Source organism: Mastacembelus armatus, chromosome 24, assembly GCF_900324485.2.
Source record: "Mastacembelus armatus chromosome 24, fMasArm1.2, whole genome shotgun sequence".
Lineage (NCBI taxonomy): Eukaryota > Metazoa > Chordata > Actinopteri > Synbranchiformes > Mastacembelidae > Mastacembelus > Mastacembelus armatus.
Window position 1 is genome coordinate 6,830,731 of NC_046656.1, and position 20,934 is coordinate 6,851,664.

At 42.0% G+C, this 20,934-nt stretch overlaps 1 protein-coding gene across 1 annotated transcript; it reads left to right on the forward strand.

The window, feature by feature from the left end:
- The first annotated feature begins 265 nt into the window (after positions 1 to 265).
- emilin1a (elastin microfibril interfacer 1a) lies at positions 266 to 20,110 on the forward strand. Its single transcript, XM_026318314.2, has 12 exons — positions 266 to 644; positions 10,096 to 10,212; positions 11,968 to 12,143; positions 12,260 to 12,359; positions 12,748 to 12,856; positions 12,942 to 13,115; positions 14,298 to 15,575; positions 16,137 to 16,551; positions 16,907 to 17,023; positions 17,189 to 17,206; positions 17,317 to 17,451; positions 18,363 to 20,110. The coding sequence occupies exons 1-12, from the start codon at positions 532 to 534 to the stop codon at positions 18,680 to 18,682; spliced, it is 3,072 nt and encodes a 1,023-aa protein (XP_026174099.1). The 5' UTR covers positions 266 to 531; the 3' UTR covers positions 18,683 to 20,110.
- Positions 20,111 to 20,934: the final 824 nt, after the last annotated feature.

The following is a 20,934-nucleotide window of genomic DNA, read 5'->3' on the forward strand; positions in this document are numbered from 1 at the left end:
CATACTAATCTTTCTCTGCTGATGGAGTCGGACTAGTTTCCACATCTTTCACTATCCCCCCCCCCACACACCTCAAATGAAGGGTCTAACCTCCGTTTCTGTCTCTTCATAATCTTTATTCTGATGTGACATTGCTTTGGCACAGTCACCAGTGCCTGGTGGTCGATATGAATGGAAGTGAAACGAGTAGAGCTGGGCAGGACTGAGCAGAGCAGTGAGGGGAGAGGGAGGGAAAGGGGTCTGAGAGAGAGGGAGAGAGGGAGGGAGGGAGAGAGACCCTGGGCTGGCACGGCGGATCTTGGAGCTCTGACAGGAAACTTTCTTGTTGCGTTTCTTCAGCAGGACCCAGCGCTTCTTCTGTTCAGCGGACCATCTGAAATGCACTTGACTGGACACCGCGGGTCGTTCTCCTCCTGAGAAATCATGGTTCCTCTTCTTCTTTCACCGACAGCGCGCCACTGAACTTTACTCACCAGATAAACTTCGGGAAATAAATGACATTTATTTGCGTCTGAGCCACCACTGGATTTGATGATGGAGACGTTATTTTACCTGCTCGCCTTCGTGTTAGCCCGGGTTTGTTCGGGTCTCGGGTACGCGGAGTCCAGCGTTCAGGCGGGCCAGAGAGCGGCCAGCAGACACAGGTAGGATCAGCATGTGCGTCATGGTCTTTAACCTGTCCGTTTAGTTTGGCTCGTGTTATGGAAACAGTAAGAGGGGGAAAAAAAAGTTTCTTTACGGGTTTAATGACGCACAGTAAACTGTGATTCCCAAACTGAGGTTCGAGGCCAGTCCAAGTGTCGTTGCTCGGTCACCCTCAGGTAAATAATAAATGATTATTGATTAGCGATGGCTGCCGCTAGTTTGTGAAGTGTGAAGGTTGGTTCTCTGTAGCTGTCTATCAGTATGAACAGAAGAGCTTCATGTTGTTGTATGTTGTCAGAAAACATTGTTTGAAGACGTCAAGGAAAAGTAATAGGAACATTTTCTGATATTTATAGTCTAATGCCGTAATCACTGAATACATTTTGACAATATGAGCTCTAAATAAACATAAATACCTGTTCATTGTAATGTGATTCCTAAGTAATGATAAAACAAGCAGCAACTCGAATCCCCTGTGGACCAGGATAGAATAAAAGCAATAGTTTCCCAAGTGAAGGTCTCTTCCTGGGTCCCCATCGCCTAAACAGCTCCTGCATTAGGAATCAAGGTTTAAAGTTTCATTCTCAGAGAAAACAATCATGTTGGTGAGTAGGGTCTTACTCATCAGAGGTCCTCCCTGAGTGGTGGGTGATGGGCTGTGTTGGTTCAGGGGGCCCAGGTTTTGACAGGGTTTAAAGGGATTATACATATCTACTATTTCAGGGCCCAAACTGAAATGTTTTCTGAAGCCTCTGAGTCTCTTTAGTGTCAGACTTGCTGGAGGGGAATTTATCATTTGAGCAAACAGCTTATTGCACTGAAGTGGAGGTACATAGGGTCTATGGAGATAGAGGAGTTCAGTTTTCTTCCCAAAATTATACGTTTTGTCAAAACATTGGATTAGTGTTGGTGCTGTTACCATCTTGCCCTCTTGTATGTGACAGTAAGGTTGTTAATACCCTTTCTATTGTGCTGTTTCAGCCCCATAGTGTGTTATTAGCGTGTAATTGGGCTTCTGCCTGAGGGCCCTGGATGACTTCCTCACCTTTGTGGACAGAAGTGTGTGTGTGTGTGTGTGTGTGTGTGTGAGACACTTGTTTGTGTGCTTGTAAACAAAGGAATGAGGAAGTCCTTGGCAGTTTGAAAGACCGATTATATAGGTGTGTATGCGTGTGTGTGAATAAAAGGGGTCACAGCAGAGTGTCTGAATGAATGAATGACAGATCTCATGTGTGGTATATGCTTGCATGTGTTTGTACTTAGCGAGCGTTTAAATATGTGAGTGTGCACGTAGGGCAGGCCAAGCTTGTGGGAGGTGAGCTGCAGTAGGAACTTTTACCAGGTTTCTCTTCACATCAGAGACATGTTTGGTGCTGTGGCTGCCCCAGGGATGAGATTTGGATGGTTGGGTCTCTCCGTTGTTAAAGCTGAACTGTTGGCTACTGGGATTGTTTCTGATTGAAAGATGGTGAGATAAGCAAGGAGAAGACAGGAAGATAAGGCAAAAAAGAAATAACAAAGATGGGGGGCTGGTAAGACAAAAGAAAAGAGATCTGGAGCGAGCAGGCGTGACAGGAGAGAATGAAAGCACAGAAGCGACATGACTAAAGAAAAGACAGATTGACAGGAGAACAGAAGAGAGGACTGGGTCCCTAAAATGCCTTGCCTCTACTGAAACCAGTCGGCTACAGAGTCAGCAGGGTTGGTCTGTGATGTGCATACACATACAAACCATACTCACACACACACACATAGACACACACACATAGACTCACAAAGATGCATCAGAGACAAGAATGCGCTGGCCTGTGGCAATGCGGTTTGCCCCCTGACATCTCTTTGAACTCAATTGATCTGTTTTGACAGATGTGTGAAGCACTGCGTAAATGGTAAAGGCTGTTGAATGAACTGAAGACATCCAGCAGGAGTCTCATGGGGGACTGAGGACAACTGAGGGCTGTCCGACACATCTCTTGCCAAAATTTCAGAGCAGCACATTGTCTGGTTGGCTCCAGACAGAGACAGACGGAAGAGGGAAGGAGCAGGGTGTTGATGTGTCTGTGTAGATACAGGTGGACTGCTGATTTGTTATGTCTCATAGATGTTAGGTCAGCACTGGAGGGTAGCAAGAAATAAAAACAGTGCATGATTTATCATCATCATCATCATCTCTATTTGTCATTAATCATACTTACATTTTGTTACATTAGGGCACTGACATAGAGGCCATGAAGGTGGACAAATATACTGTTCTCTTTTTTCACTTTGGACTTCTGGAATTTAGTTTCAGCCCATTGGCTGATGATTGGAGAACAAATTAACCAACTATCAAATTCTGTCAGAATTTTTTTTTTTTTTTTACCTGGTTTAGTTTTTCTCTTAACCAGTGAATCCACACAGATTCCAGGAGCTACTGAATCCATGTAGGACTGTGAAAGGACTGTCTTACCTCGCTAATGTCTGTGTTTAATGGGAGAAAATTCCTGCTTCAACATCTTGAGGGATCCCCTGTCACAGGAGTGGAGGCTGTTATCCTGGCAGATTAAAATCCATGGTATTGGAATGCAACAGAAATTAAAATAATTTTGGCCACATATTGTAAACATTAGCTGTTCAGCTATTGTGGCTCACTGAAATCAAAGTGACATTTCATTTGAGTAATTGTCAGCTATTAAGCTTCTTCCTAGAACCCTCGGTGCAGCAGAAACATCAGGTAGTTGCATTTTCTTCTGTTGCAGTTGCTCAGAATGAACACTGGCTGTGACGGGAGCAGGTGAAAAAAATATTAGAGCTAAATATTTGAGCTCTACAGACCATACACAACTTATGGAGTAATTTTTCCTCCAAAAACACCATCAAGTTGCTTTTGAGGGAAATGGAACAACCAGTGTTGGATGTGTTGCACATTGAGGCTGATATGTAATATCTTTGGTGAGGCCTTAGCTTTCCAAATATTAATGTGACCCGTTCTTTGATTTCTAACAGAATACCTACATTAAACTAACATGCTAAACATAGAAGCAAACATGGTAAACATTATACCAATATAAATGAATAAATAAAATGAGCATGTTGGCATTTAACTCACATAAGTACAGCCTCACATAGTCTTATTTTTTAGGGTTTGAATTTTAGAAGGAAACTATCGAGCCACTGGTGATAGCAGACCAAAGTGAACCACTGTGTAGCCAGGCAAAGGAAACTGTAGCAGGACTGTTCTCCTTTTGATCGAACCTTGGAAATGATCCAAAATCACTTCATCTGATTCCCTGCTAATTTGGCTAGTAAACAAATCTCCTCCTATTTGGTAATGCAAATGTGGTAAAAGGGATCCTTTCCAGTCACAGTCATTGTAGTCTAATTACCATAGTTTCCAGCATTTGAGAAAGTCCACCTTTTTAGATAGGCAGTAGTTGCAGAACAGTGCTAGTAATCCTGCCCTACCTCACATGAACAACAGAAACTACAAAAAACCAGATAGAAGAACGCGACTATTACCAAACTAACTGTTTTGTGTTTCGGAGCAGCTAATAAACATCTACACTGTTGTTTGCCCCTCCCTGAACCACCACCTTATCGTGGTGGAGGGGTTTGAGTGCGTCTTCCATAAAGGAAGCAGGGGCTGGGGATTCAGAGGCTGATCCATCCATCACCCAAGCCGAGGTCACTGAGGCAGTTCGGCAGCTCCTTGGTGGCAAAGCACCAGGGGTGGATGAGATCCGCCCTGAGTACCTCAAGTCTCTGGATGTTGATGGGCTGTCATGGCTGACATGCCTGTACAACATCGCGTGGCAATCGGGGTAAGTACTCCTGGTTTGGCAGACCAGGGTGGTGGTCTGTCTTTTTAAGAAGGGGAAGCAGAGGGTGTGTTCCAACTACAGAGGTATCACACTCCTCAGCCTCCCTGGGAAGGTCTATGCCAGGGTGCTGGAGAGGAGGATCCGGCCGGTGGTCGAACCTCGGATCCAGGAGGAACAATGTGGTTTTCGTCCCACCGAAGGTGAATGGGAGTTTGCCCAATCAGTTCACATGTACTTTGTGAACTTGGAGAAGGCATTCGACTGGGTCCCTCGTGACATCCTGTGGGAGGTGCTCCAGGAGTATGGGGTCCGGGGTCCTTTGCTAAGGGCTATATGGTCTCTGTACAAACGGAGCAGGAGCTTGGTTCACATTGCTGGCAATAAGTCAGACCTGTTCCCAGTGCATGTTGGACTCCGGCAGGGCTGCCCTTTGTCACCGGTTCTGTTCTTTATTTTTATGGACAGAATTTCTAGGTGCAGCCAGGGGCCGGAGGGAGCCCAGTTCGGGGCCCACAGGATCTCATATCTGCTTTTTGCAGATGATGTTGTCCTGTTGGCTCCATCGAGCCAGGACATCCAGTGTGCGTTGGGGCGGTTTGCAACCCAGTGTGAAGCGGCTGGGATGAGAATCAGCACCTCCAAGTTCGAGGCCATGGTTCTCAATTGGAAAAAGATGTCTTGCCATCTCCAGGTCAGGGGAGAGATCCCCAGGGAGAGTTCAAGTATTTTGGGATCTTGTTCACGAACTGCTGCAGACACAAATGTTAAAGCAAGTGGCGCTATAGTGGACACTGTCTGTATATCTTCGTGACCGCCAGGCTAATCAATCAGAGAGAGGTTTACACAGTCACGCTGTCCCTGGATGTTGGAACAGGACCAAAGGGAAATGGTGTGAGTAAAAGTACATTTTAAGATAGAGCACAGAGGCTGGAGGAATGTGTGTGTGCCTTCATGAGTGTCTGTCCATGAGTGTGCTACTATTTAAGTATGAGTCCGTGCACTTAGTTGTGTATGTTGTCGTCTGTGTGTTTTTCAGTGTGTATACATCGGGATACTTTTACAAAGATATTGGAGGGGCGCTTGACCTCAGGGTCACAGTTCAAACACTAAGACACTCCTCTTTCCATCCACTCATTCAGGCTGCTGTCCAAGCCTTCCCTTGAAGCTAAATAAAAGCTCCAACAATAGGTACCACCAAGTGATTTCTTTGTCTGAGTATTAGGCCTCACTTTCCTTTTTTTCTTTTTTTCTCTTTCTCCCTCCCACCTAATTCTCTCTGGATACCAATATTACCCAGAATTCTCCTCAGTAGGGCAAATGCAAAAATGCTTTTGATTAAAATGAACCTGACCAGTGTTAGCTGAGATGACAAACAGCAACTTCCTGCTTGGCTATAAGGTGTCTGTCTGCTTTTTTATAAGGAGGTGAATTTATTGGGGAATAAAGAGATGCTGAGACAGGTGCAAGAGTTCCACTCACACTGAGTTACGGCTCTATAAATAAAAATAAAATGTGTACAATGGAAGTGTCACTGCTCTGTGCCTGTCAGAGGGTAATGAATATGTTTTTTGTATGTGTCTGTCTGTTGGAGGTCAAAGCATATGCCTGATAATTAAAATGCATTTGGTGTTTCAAGCTCAAAGATTGATGAGAAATGCTCTAAATCTGGTCATTCTGAAATGTTCTTTCTATGGTTATGTCCAAGCAGAAACTCTTTGACCAAAATTGTATTTGCTAACCATGTGATGTTATGGGTCTTCAAAATAAAATACCATATATGTTGTCACAATTCAACAAAACTAGATGGAATTTATCTTGAATACTACTATCTTGAATATATTGTACTGTGTACTTTCTTGTTCTCTCTCTTTATAAACACTGAAGCTGTGCAGTGTTTACTGTGACTATTCGAATCAAGGACTTAAAAAAGCTTCAGCATTCAAATCAAATGTTTCATTTCATGTTTATTTCTACCAAATGCAAACATAGCTAGAGTGCAGCACTTACTTCCTGGTGGGGAAGTTAACTCTCATAGACCAATCACTTCGTTTTCAGTCTTTCCGCTAGTAAAACTGAAGTTTTAACACCATGTTTTGGTTTTTGGTGTAGTAAAAATGATTGCTCTCTGACTGATTTGCCAGCTCTGGTTAACTTTTCCTCCTCTGTGCAGCTGTTTCTAAGCCAAGCAAGAGATGACTGACAAACATTAGTCCAGCATTTTTAATGCCTTTGGAAACATCTGCACACTGCAGGTGTTGGCTGCACAGCATGACCGCTATTGACCATCCAATGAGTCATTGAGATTTTAAGGCAAATTATACTGCTGCACTGTACTTTATCTTTTCTGTGTTAATCTACTGTGTCTGATGAATATGCTGAAAATACATATTTTAGTTATCAGACTTTGTCATATGAACATGTCGTCTTGGGGCTTCTGCTGAAAGATGGTGTCTCATATGACCACTATGTATTTTTGTTGTGCATATGTCCTTGTCTGCCTGTGTGAGACTCTTGTAAATGCATGGCTCAGTGTGTGTGTGTGTGTGTGTGTGTGTGTGTGTGTGTGTGTGTGTGTGTGTGTGTGTGTTAAAAGATGCCAAGTCAAGTTATTGGACATTCATCTGAGCGATTTCTCTGCGGCTGTTTGGATTGATGTGACTTTACTGGATTATCTGTTTGGAATGCTTAACTTAATGCTGGTTAGAGAACAGGACGCCAGTGGGTTGGGAGCTGAAATGTTGTTTTGAAGGTGTCTCCCATCCAACAAAAACATAAACAAATTCACTGTGCTCTTTGTGTGAAGCGCATATGCCTAGGCACAAGCACACACGCCCCACGCACAGACACACTTTGTCAATGCTCCACTCACACTTAGTCATCCTCTAACTAAATATAAAGGCTCCTCTTATGTATTTCCCCGGAGTGAGTAGGTTATGGTGGATAAATAAACTGGCAGCGAGGCTAGCGTCTACAGTGTGTGTGAGACGAAGGGAGCTCAGTATGTATGCATGCATGTGTGTGTGTCTGAGTGTGTGTGTGTGTATGCATCTCCATCTGCGTCTGCTCAGTAGTGAAAGATGGCTTAGGTCTATTTATATGAGACACAGCGCCTGTTCTCCATCAGAGCAGACAGGGTGTGAATGTTGCCAGTTTTATGCTTTATCTGTAGTCTGTGACCCTAAGAGCGAGTAAGTCGGTGTAATATATCGATAGAGCTGATTCACTGAATCACAGTGACAAAAAAAAACATCATCATGGAAGTGCAGCGGAAAGAGACAGAACTGTTTTGATTAGCTGCTATCTGATTTTAGATGTTCCTTTCCCCTTTTGTATTGTTTCTACTACTGATTCCCAGGATTTTTCCCAGGTCCAACTTACATGATATAACAGACCACAGAGTAAGAGAAAATAGAAAACCCTCACACAGCATAATGCAGTAAGTGCAGACTGTGGAAATCTGTGAGAGCAGTGGCAGCTGTGTTTGGAAAGAGTGACGACACTGATTTCACGATGGCAGAGTTTTGCTCTGAATCACCAGCGCTCCAAGCTCTGATAGGAAAATTAAACCGTATCACAAACTTCAGAATAGCAAAGCAACATGTACCACAGTCCAATACATATCTTGAGGAGGCCATGTGGATTGCTGTCAAGAACCACAAATACACAGAGAGAGTTACAGCACTCTTTGGACAAATAAATACCATTCACTCATGCCCAGTGTGGTGTTGACTCCAGGACTCCGGGACGCTGGACGGCACAGATTTAGGATTTATTTCAAAACAGCTCAGAGCAACATGACATACATTATATGAATATGAAGAATTTTACATAGTAAAGCATTCTTGCACACAATCTTGATGTGGAACCCATACTTATGTTTTTTATGCCAACGTCCCTAATGCTCCTAAAGAAACAGAGCACAGTAGAATCTGACTGCTGCGTCGTCCTTTGTACTTTCCCATGTGCAGTAGCAACAGGGGCAGCAGGGTTGGGGAGGATCAAAACATGATAAAGCCTGTGTCAATTAGACAGGCTCTGGAATGAAGAGGAGGATTGTGGTATTGGGCGGACTTGAGTGAGGTGCGAGGAGAGAGAGATAGAAAAAAACTGAAAAAATAAGGTCAGACGGAAATAAACAGAGATGGATAGATGCATGAAGGAGGATAAAATGAAAGCAAGATCCATGAGTTAAACAGAGGGAGACGTGTAGAGCAGGAGAGTCAGAGTGGCAGACATGAAGATATAAAAAAAGAGGCCTAAGAGACAGGCAGACAGACATGAAGACAGGGAGACGAAAGCTGCTGATTGATTGTCCAGCTTGAAGGAACTCTTTGTACGTGCCAACTTTTATCTATAAACCCTTCATAGTTCTGCTCAGATGAGTCGGAGAGTGACACTAATTGGCCATAATAACCACCGGGGAAATAGCAGTGGATGGGGATTCTGGGTAATGTGAAAATGATGATTGAAAGTGACTGAAGGACATCTGCATCTTAAATTTGTCTGTATCTTTATGAGTGTAGTTGTTATCAATGGAAATAGCTGAGGGTCACTGAAGGTCAGGACGATGAGGACAAACTGAGTAGCATGCCGACTGGGGGAGTATGCGGGAGTGTGTGTTTCATGTAGTTCTGTCCTTTTGGGTTTGAGTTCAAGAAGATGCTTTTGAGGACATTTTTGTTTTCTGAAGTTTTATTCACAGGATTTGAGTTCAGAAGCTAGGATTAAGGATTTGAGTAAAGAGTAGGTTGAAACAGAATGAAAGTATTTTTAGTCTTAAAGCTGTAATAATACCAGTATAATAATATTTTATTAACAATTGCCAAATGGGCAGTCTGTGCTAAACTAGGCTAAACATGGTCTGACTCCATTTCCTCCAATTGCTGTCTCTCTGAAATAACCTAACAAGTAAACACTGCAGGGGGAAACATGTCAAAGTACTGCAACTTTGGAAGATACCCACTACAACTGGCAAAGTCTGATGGCTGAAGCAAAGAAGTTTAACTTTTTTAGCCCACAGGGCAGTTCCAGAAACACTCTGAATATTATATCCTGTCAGTTTTCTCAGGTTTAAGAGTAAAATGAAATTATACACATCTGAGATGCCAGAAATGTTAATTATCAATAGCGATTGTGTAGCAAATGTAATCTTTTTCACATGCATATGCAGTTTAAACACTACAAGGATGTGTGTGTGTGTGGGTGTGTGAGTTGGTGTAGATTTTGCAGAGGCATACAATGGGAGCCATTGTTGAAATGATGCAGTTATCCTGAACTGATCTGAAATTTGCACCAGTGGACAATTTCTCTTGACTGTTGTACAGAATAATAATCAGTCCCGGGTTTAAGATATTGATCTCAGAACTGAGAGTGGAGCCTCACAGTCAACAATGGAGCAGATTTTTGATTATTATTTTTCCAAATCTTTCCTCTTTCTGCATGGAAACAAAGAGCAGCTGTAGAGTGTATACTCAATGTGTATAAAATACGTGCTATGCATGTGCTTTGTCTGAATACTAACAAGAGTCTGAATGAGTCTTATGGTAAAACTGCCAGTCATTGCATAGTTATTCATTTGTCATTTCCCTTTCCCTGTGTGTGTGTGTGTGTGTGTGTGTGTGTGTGTGTGTGTGTGTGTATGATTTTCCAGGAACTGGTGTGCTTATGTGGTGACACGCACAGTAAGCTGTGTAATGGAGGATGGGGTGGAGACGTACATCAAGCCAGATTACCAACGCTGCACCTGGGGCCAGTGTCCCAGAGTGGCGTGAGTATCTGTTACTCTCCTCTTGAGTATTTCATATCTCGTCTCATGCTGTCTGTCTGCTGCTGGAAAATAATTTGTATTCAGTCTCACTCTTTAAACTTCCTGTCCTCATCTCTGCAGAACTTTACATTCTCTATTCATCCATCTTCTCTTCCTCTTTCCTGTGTGTGGATACTGATTTCACTCAGATGCATCACTCTCTCATTCTCTCAGGAGATTTTTATGATCAGTAAAGACATAATTACAGCTCAGTTTTTTTCTGGGTAATCTCAGTGATGAAGTACTGGTCTCAGACACATACATATTACAGTTTTACTGGTGCAGATTTGAGAATATCCAAAAGTATGAATATTAGAGCAGCTCTATAATACAAATGACTGATTATCTTTCCAAATGTGAATATTAGGCTTTCAAGACAAGATTAATTAAGTGGCCCTAATGTTTTTTTCCTCTTTTGAAGTTTTCACCATGTTGCCGCTGCTTGATCCTCATGCCTGCCAGGGACCTCAGCCTAAACCTGGACTATGCTAAGAATGAAGCTGACAGGGGTTCCAGGCACCACAGTCTAGTCTTCTACCCCATAAAAACAATCTTTTCTTTTTAACTCTGTCTTACTTTTTATGACTCTCTTTCTCTAACTCTATCCTACTCCACCTCTCTCCATCTCTCTTAGTCGTGTTTTTGTTTTTCCTCTGAGAGTATGTTTGATCCAGTTTTCTCACGCTCTCAGAGCAGAGAGCTGGAAAACTAAATCTTTTCTATGGCACAGACATGGCTCTGTGATACCTACAGTGACGTTTGTGGGTGGGAATAAAGAAGATCAACCTGCTGAACGCTCACAGTTAGGACTTAATAAGGTCCCTGCAATGCTGCCATAAATCTTTATTGAGACTTCCAGGCAGTTCTGGTCTATTTTTTGCATTGTTACTGTAACAGGGAGTCTTTTCAGTTGCATGGGCTCGATGACACATTAATGACAAAGCCTCAGAACAGCTTGCCAACTCAAACATTGTTTTTCAAAGGAATTGTCTACACACAAAAATATTAAGATTCAGGGCTGGCTAAAAGTTGATTTCTGTTGGAAAATGGGACAGGAATAACATTTAAAGGTCACAAAGTACTCTTAATCCAATCCATCATCAGATGATTTGTAGCTATTCCCAGACATCTAATGACTCAGTGCACATTAATATCAACGGAGTACAGTGGATCTATTCAGTTCACTGTTGGTCCTTTACATGCCCATTGAAAATAGAAATCTCATAATATTCAGCCAGCAACACTAAGAGTCTACAGGCATGCCAGTAACTCTAAATAATAAAGCTGTGTCTACGTAGAGTGGTCATTTGTGCTACTTGCTAATAGCAGCATGGTAACATACTTAAAATGACAATGCTAACTTGCTGATGTTTAGCTGGTACAGAATCATCTCTTAGTTTAGCCTGCTATCATACCTAGATTCACTAATTAGTGCTAAACTCCGATGTTAAAGTGAGGTAAGTTTTGCAGGGTTTTAGTGTGGGGCAATATTATAATTCTCACCTCTCACCCAATTCTCACCCAATTCTTACTGACTAAATTCAGTAAGGACTCCATCCAGTAACTGTTACGATGTTTCAAGCTGGAAGAAGCAGAAGACCAATATCTAGTGAAGAATACTAACTCCAAGTCCACACCATGTCATTAGTTTTAAGTCTCAAGACAAGAGGGAACAAATAAAAAATTTGATTTCTCAACTTTTTGTTACATCTTCAGCTACCGGACGTACAGAAGGCCAAGGTATAAAGTCGCTTACAAGATGGTGACAGAAATGGAGTGGAAGTGTTGTCATGGTTACTCAGGAGAAGACTGCCAAGATGGGCCAAAGGTCACCACAGAGAGTCAGGTCACCCTGACGGGCTCCAACACAGGAGGCGTGCAGAGAGGACAAGGTAGGGATGTATATACAAAACCTGTATATACATTTTTAAGGGTCCATACTTTGATTGCAACTAGAATTAAATAAATCTCCCCGTTCATATTAGGCATTAACTTTTATTGTCCCAAGGTGACACTGAGAAGATCAGACAGCTGGAAGAGACGATCCGAGGCCTGAACAAAGACCTGCAGAAAATGCAGACGACTATTGACGGCATAAACCAGAAGCTGTATGTGACTGTTGTTTTTAGTATGCCATGTACTTTGAGTATGAATTCCTGAAAAGCATCCAGGAAACTCACAGATGCAGTAATACTGATGGTTGTACAGTACAGAAATATTTTCCTGTTTATTAGCTGGATCAAAGGGGATATTGTGTTTATTAATAAATTCACTGAGATTTGTAAGTAGCTTTGGGAGAGATAAATAGCTTATCCTTAACAGGAGTTTCCATATAAACACCTTGATGTATATCCTGTGACTGTGATTACGTCTTGCTTCTGTATCTTCCCATCATTTCCAAAAAATTCCCTCTGCACTTTTATAATCTGTGTTTTTTCTAATATGTGTGTCTTTTTTGTCAGAATTTGAGTTCATCTCAATTCTTCGTCTCTATAGGCCTGATCTGAATGGGGTAGTTGTTCCTGCTGATGCAGCTCAGCCACACATGAAGGAAACCATCAACAGCATTCAGAACAAGCTGGACCATCTCTACAACAGGACACAGGTATACAATATCTGTTTCTCTAACTCTCAAGATGTCTTCGATTTTAACGTGGAAACAGACCATGTGAATATATCTGGTCATGTAGGTCCATGATCAGACACTGCTCAACATCAACAACCACCTGGTGAATGGCAAGGGCAATGAACTGGATGGATCATTTGGAGGAGGAAGGCCAGCCGGGAACCAGCTGAACACTTTGAAGGAGGAAATACTGACAGAGCTTGAGAGAAGGGTGTCTTTGTCCTGCTCTGCTTGCCAGGTGAAGCTGAATGTGTAAAAAAAAAAAAACCACATTAACATGATAAAGGCAGTCCCAGTAGTTTGCTACATTCATTTTTAGTATAACAAAACCTTAATCATAATAGTAGTGCCTGTCTGTTTGTTTGTTTTAGCTGTTCAATTATCGTGTGCCTACTTTATTCCCTGTGGGGCTCTGCAAGTGACTTCTGCTGCCTACAGCAGTAAAAAATAATGGCCACATGCAGGCTGTAATACAAGAAAACAGCACTCCCACATAAACCACTGCACAAACAAATAATGAAACTATAAAACAATACGTCAAAAAGTCAATAATCAAGCAGTGAAAGACAGAATTAAACCAATAAGTGAGGAGGCAACAAGGCCAACCACTGTTTTCCATTCTGAACATAAAATTCTCTGTATAAACTGAGCTTTTCTCTGGCTTATAGTGAAGTGCAGTCATAGGCCCCTGGGCACAGACATATAAAAGATAAAAGGCCCCACTCTCCTACCTCCTGCACAAATCCCCTATTGCTCTCAGTTGTCTTGCATCATTTTAATCTTTTTGTTTGCCGAACAACTGCACCTAATCTTTTTGTACATACAGGAGATGAGGAGAGGCTGTATTAAGTGACTCCCAAACCTAGAACAGTAAAACCGCACTCCTCCACAAATGTTATAGACAATACTTTAGTACATTAAACAAAGTATTGAAAGCATCAAAGGTTGTAAAAAAAGTTGTATAAAGCCTTCTGTGACTCCAAAAGTAGATGTAAGAAATCTGATCATTCCTTTAGTCATCTAACAAGAGGCAGCGTTGTTAGATGCAAAATGAAAAATGTGTGTGTGCTTTGTGTTTGTGAATTTTGCATCACTGCTTGAGTCCAGCAGCTTGGGCTGCATTGATACCCCTGAATCCTGGACCAAGCTGTCAGTAGTTCTTTGTTTAAAATTGACTTTGCCCCTGTAAAGGAGGCAACCAAACCTTCAGATCAGATTAAAATGGCCTCTGAATAATAGGGGTCCCTTGAAAACTAACCAGGAACAAAATACAAATGTATTTCAAATAATAATAATTTAGCATAAAGAAACAACGCCAAAACCACTGAATTAGAAACATGATGTCATAAAACAAAAGATGTGAAAGCATATTCTACACAGCAACAAAAAACACAGGTCTTGTAATGCCTGTTTCTTTCAGGCTGGTGTGGACGACCTGAGGCGCCAGCAGCAGGAGGACAGGGAGAGGATCAGAGCCCTGGAGAAGCTGATTAGCACTATGGACCAGCACTTCAGGCAGACCCTGGAAATCTCACGCACTGAGACCGAACGCTCCCAGGCCTGTTGCAGCACAGTCACTGAGCTGGAGAAGCGACTGTCTGATGTAGAGATCCAAGTCACCTCCACTGCTGACAAATGTGACACCATTAAAGGACAGCTGGATAAGGAGCTTGCTGGGACAGGTGGAGGAAAGGGAAAAGTGACAGAGGACTGGTTGAACAGCAGACTGAGAGAATTAGAGAAGAGGGTGAATAACACGATGAGGAAGGCAGAACAGAGGTGTACTAATACTGGGAGCAACCTGAAGGACACTGTCCAGAGAGACATCACAAGCCTGCGCAACATGGCCATCAGTCGGCTGGATGACCACAGTTTCAGGATTGGAAAAATAGAGCTGGATGTGGCTGTTCTGGGAGACACGGTGACAGACCATAGTAGACGTTTAAGTCAACTAGAGAACATCACAACATTCCTGGACAGAAGGCTCACATCGACCGCAAACATGTGCAATGAGACCTGTGGGCCTTATGGAAAAGGCCAAAAGACTGATGACACAGTTAAAACCTTACAGTGGAGAGTGGTGTCCAATGAAGAGGAGATCCAGAGGTTTAACACCAAGTTGGATGACTTGTCTGTGTCAGGGGATTCCTTGAGCGAGAAAGTGATCAACTTAACGGAGGACCTCAAAAAGATAATAGCTGTGACAGGAAGGGACGGTGAGCACTTCACCCAGATTGTCACAGAGGTTGAGACCTTAGGCCGCAATTTTGAGGACTGTTCAGTCTGCAGCACTGTCAAGGAAGACCTGCTGTTGCTTACTAATTCCACCATGAGCGGTCTCAGAAGGTGCCAGACAGAGTTGACGGATCTGCGGAGAAAAGTGGACTCAGGAGAATCTGTTTGCTCTCAGGTGTGCTCCAACCTTCAGGAGGAGGTGGGACGACTCAGAGAGGAAGTGGAGGAGTGCACCGGACAGTGTAAAACCAACATAGACGATATGAAGGAGCTTCTGGACGGTCACACTGCCCACAGTGGGCGATTAGGGGGGGATCTGAAGTCCATCCAAGGAAAGCTGGCTGGAGTTATGTTCACGTTTACCTCCATTAATGACACTCTGAAGGGCCTGGGAAGGACCGTACAGACACATGGGAACATGCTGACTGATCTTACCAACAGTAAGAATGACATTGTTTCTGAGGTAAGATGATGTAATGATGATTAAGAAAATTTGAGAAAAGGAAACAGAAAACTCAGAAAAATAATCATAACTTTTGCACCAAAAATGTCCTAGTACACACTAATAACACGTGACCCTTTGGACTTCTCTTGACCTCTTTCGGGATTATGTGTCCCGGTTTAGAAACCACTTCTCCTTTAGGACTACACAGAAAAGATCAGGCTACCATCATAATAATGTTGATGTACATTTTGTCTTATTAAACTGTACATATTGAAACATTTCTTTTCTTTTAAACACTGGCTTGTAAGTCAAACATGCCTCATGGTTATCTTGGCAATGTTTCACATAATGTCATTATATTAAAATATTGGGGCATATTACAAACATTTGAATCTTCTTGACAGACATGGCTTAGATAATATACTTGCATATTTTTGTGTGCATAAGATACCATAGGAAAATAAATCACAGCTAATGGAATGGATTTTTAAAAAAAAGTGTATTTATAGTAGCACTCGAAGTGTAAATGGAAACTCATCCAAAATACACACATTAACAGGTATCTACATTCTCTACAAGGTTAACAACTTGCAGAGGGAGCTGACGGAACATGTTGATGAGTCAAACGTTCGATTTGGCAGCCTGGGCAAAGAGATCCAAATAATAAGGAGCAACTATCTGACAGAGGTGGGGGAGTGCCGGCGGGCCAGTGACGGACTGGATCGAAGACTCTCAAAGCTGGAGGGGGTGTGTGGACGCCTCGACTCCTTTTCAGACAGCCTGCAGAGGATCAAAGAGGGCCTGAACCAACATGTGTCTGGGCTGTGGAGCTGTGTTAATGGACTCAACCTCACGGTTACATCTCAAGGAGATCTTATCAACAATATCCAAAATGTCCAGCTGGAGAACATTCACGGCAGGATACACAGGCTGAACTCTTCGGTGGTGGACTTGACCAGTGACTTCCACAGTTTCATAGAACAGGACTTCAAGGGTAAGTCAGAGAAGAAGGACATGGGATTTGACTTTTTGGCAAGAGATAGCACTCAATAAACGCGAGGCAAGGTCAGGGCGAGGACAAAAGACCAAAGAAGGAATCTAGCCTGTCATCCACAGAAGCATTCACTTAAGAGCCCATAAAGTCTGCAGTTTGTCTGAAAGAGAAGTTTTAGTAAACATGAGAGTGAATGACACATCCTGAGTCACACCGGGTTAAATGTCTCAGCTTCCTTCTCTTACTGTACATGTTTTTCCTATACTCCTAAGAGATATAGTTCCTGGTAAAAAAAAAAGTATTTTTAGAATGTTTCTCAGCTGTGCTTGTCTCACCAAACACTTCTCTCTTCCAGGTCCTCCTGGTCCCCGTGGAGAGAGAGGCGAGCGTGGAGTCCCAGGTCCGGTGGGTCCCCAAGGGATGGTGGGACCTCCAGGCAGACAAGGCGAGCAGGGACCAGTGGGACCCCCAGGTTAAGACAACAAACCTTATACTCTATAATTTGTTTATTCTAAAAACATTGATTTAGTGGTATCATAGATCTTTTTTATAGTGTGACAAGAATCAAAAATAAACAGCAAGAATGATGTTGTTGGATGATTAACTCACTGCTTTTATCTTCCATCTTACTTCTCAGGTCTCAGAGGTGAACAGGGTATGTGTTGTTCTTACTAAACAGCAGATGAACACACTGATCACTCTTGGATCTTTATGTCACTCTTTGATCTTTATATCACTCTAACTCTGTTGCTCCTCTATGATCAGGTCCTGCAGGGTCCGATGCCCATGTGCCACGCCTTTCTTTCTCCGCCGCGTTGACTCGTTCAATGAGGGGTACAGGAACCATAGCGTTTAATGAGGTCTTTGTCAATGAAAATAATGTCTACGATCCCAAGACAGGTCAGTTTGAGTTCGCGGCCGGTGCTTGTCAAGAGTGCTACAATCCTTTAGAAAGATGTTGTGAATTTAAAGAGTTACTTCACATTTTACCGAAAAGTAAGCTATTGGTACCTAGCCATGCAGAGAGATTTGGATTTATTTTTTTGAATTTGATATCCAATGCTAAAGTTTCTACTGCCGTCCCAATTCAACAGAGTTTAAAAGAATTTTGTTTGTTGTGCTCACAGCCCTGACACCCAATAGAAATAATTATTCCTCAGAGTGTTTCAGATGTGTGCAGATCATCTGCAGATCTCCCTATAAGCATTTTCCAATGTAACTTTCCACCAAAACAATAGTCCCTGTCAAAACTGTTCACAGCAGCAGCTCGTGTAATAGAGTAAAGAGATATACCCTAAGAGGTTTATTTCACTATCCACTGCTACTGTAGCAAATAATTAGACTCAATTGCTATTTTGTCACTTATTCAGCCTGTTGAGATTTTCATGTTGATTTTGTTTAGAAAGGTGTTTTTTTTTTTTTTTTGGTTTTTTTTTTTCAATTTTGCCCTAATCAATCAGTAGTCAGTTTTGGAGGTGTGTACCTTCAAAGCACTGATTGGTCAATTATTTTTCTCACTGGCAGGGAAAACATTCACGAATGTGTACTGGACTAGACTTAATTGTCTGGAACCAGACTATGTAATTATGAAAGAACCATGATTAAAATCCTACTTCCCTCTATTGAACTGCAGTAGTGGGAGAAATCTGTAGATAGATACAGTAGATAGACCTGGAAAAAACTAAACCTGGATGGCTAAGTACAACTGGAGGTAAATAAAAAGTAAGGAGATGTACAGTCATTTTGTGCTTTTACATTAAGGAGTAAGTAGGATAGTATTAATATTCTTGTAATCTGCTTCCACCCTCCAGGTTACTTCACAGCTCCAGTGAGTGGGAAGTATTTCTTCAGTGGCATTCTTACAGGCCACAAGAACTTAAAGATCGAGGCTGTGCTGTCGAAGTCCAACACTGGGGTGGCCCGGGTGGACTCAGCTGGGTATCAGCCTGAAGGCCTGGAGAAACCCATGTCAGAGACCAAACACATTCCTGGAGCTCTGGCTGTGTTCAATATCATCCTGCCCATGGAGGCAGGAGACACGGTCTGTATCGACCTCGTGAGTGGCAAGCTGGCCTACTCCTCCGAACCTTTGACCATGTTTAGTGGGATGCTCCTGTACGAGACTGTCTGATTGGGTGTGGTTTCATTATGACTTCCTAGTTCGGATGAAACTTTTAATTTGTCTGCTGGACTCTTAAGACTCTTAAGAGACAGAGCCATTGACTGAACAGTAAAAGAGACCATATAACTGGACTGGATTCATTCAGCAAGAAGAAAGATGCTGTGTATCTTACCTTATGTGCTAAGAATGAAGGAAAAAATCCTTTTCCAACCACAACTGCTTGTTTTGTCTTTAAGGAAAACTAAAGAGTTGCTTTTTCTTCAGAAAAAATCTACTTCAGTGTCATCTTTTAATTCAATATATCATGCTGTGTATAAACTTGAAATCTTTACAGATGACACTAGTATAGCCTTCAGGTTTTACTTAAAGAAAATTTGGGAAAAGGGTGAAGACTTAAGCATGTGGGTTTTTGCTTTTTTGGGCATTATCCAACACAGCATATCAGATATTCAAAAGTTACTACACATGCTTTTTTCTCTTTCTAATGTAGTTTTTTTGTGCTTACTGTAGTTAGTGCTTACAGTTTCATTTTGACCACAAGCAAATTCCCAGAAAACTGAATTACTGAATGCCAGTTGTCTTGGAAAAAAAGGCAGAGTGATGTAGGCAGAGAACACCATCCAAACCACTGTTCTTTTGAAGGAACTGCACACATGATGTCACAGACAGTTCAGTTAAGACACCACAGGATTTCATAAATCGTGCAACAGCCAAAACAATATGGCCATTTTAGGACATTAGTGGAGAAGGAGGACGTGCAGGGGGATGAATAGGGATTTCTTTCTCTGTCCTAATAAGGCCCATCTAAACTTGGTGGAGGATCAAGTAGTTAAAGATACAAAAGCAGTCCATCTTAGAAGAGAAATTTCTTGTAAAACTAACATTAACAACTAAAGCTGCATGTGCTCTTGTAACTTTGCTCTAAATCCTGCTGCTTTTGCAAAAACACACACATCCTGCATTTAGAAGTCTAATTAAAATGTCTCCAGTAGAAAATATGTGCAATAGTTTTAGTTTGTAGATATTATTGAATGGAATTTCAGAGGCACATATGCACATTATCTGCAGAGACGACACTGCACATAGGGCCACATATTGCATCATATATTTACATTACTATGAAAGAAACATGACTTAATATCAGCATATCAGGGTGCTCGCACTGCATATGTCTTTTTCCTCAGCATTCAGAGTGGGAATGTAATTGTATATGTTTCTATGCATTGTGTAACCATAGAGGAATGTAAATATTTTTCAGTGTTTATGCCTTTATAAGATGTTTGTCAGTTACCACTTCACCTTGCTAGGAACTGTATATGTTTTGTATGTGTTTTTTCACATGTGCCTCAAATACAGATACCATGTTTTAAACTGCTCATCGCAGCAGCCTCGCTTTTATATCTTGAGTTTGTTCTTTTATTAAATGAGCAAATTACATATGACCCAGTTTTACACTGTTTATCCTGCTTGGGACTTGTTCAATCTGGCACTTTTTTTTTTGGTTTTTATAAATACACACAGCTGGGTTGACTTTTGTTAAATCTCTCTTTTCTTTATGATTTCAGCAGGTTCATTTTTAGCTGAGGACTGTAGTTGAAAAACCATTTCTTAGGCTGCACTGCAGTGACACCTTGTGTTCAGTATGATTACCTTCCTTCTAGCCTATGGCTTTTTCTGCTCCTCCTTAGAAGTCCCTAAAGGAAAGAGCATCACTTGTCTTCCACTCTTTGCACATTCAATACTTATCAGAGGGAATTGCATGTCTCTTTGTAGGCCCCTCTCCACACTCAATAGCTGTCACTTCCCTGTCAGTCTCATAAATAAAGTCATCCCAAAGACTATGTAAGTTGATCTATGTACCGGTAATTCTACCTACTTAAGGACGTAAGGATGCATAACAAGTTGGGATATGGATATACACAGTGCATACGGTGGAGTCATTTTATATCGAGCTAAGGCAGCTACTTTGAAAGCGAACAGGGGCGAAAATGAAATATCAAAATATGAATTGGATTATACAACAAGCAACAGGAGTTCCCCCGACACTAAGAATGATTCTAAAATGTGACATTTATGGGAAGGGCGTTACGTGTCCCTATTATTTTATTTTTATGACGTTTACTTTGGTTTAGTGTATTTAAGTTCCTATGCACGCCGATCCCTCCCCTCGCTGCTCTTCTATTCAGAACTGTAATTATCGAATTACCGAGCTCATCGGCAGCACTTGAAGGCACCCACACTCAGCACGCGTCCTTCGGTCC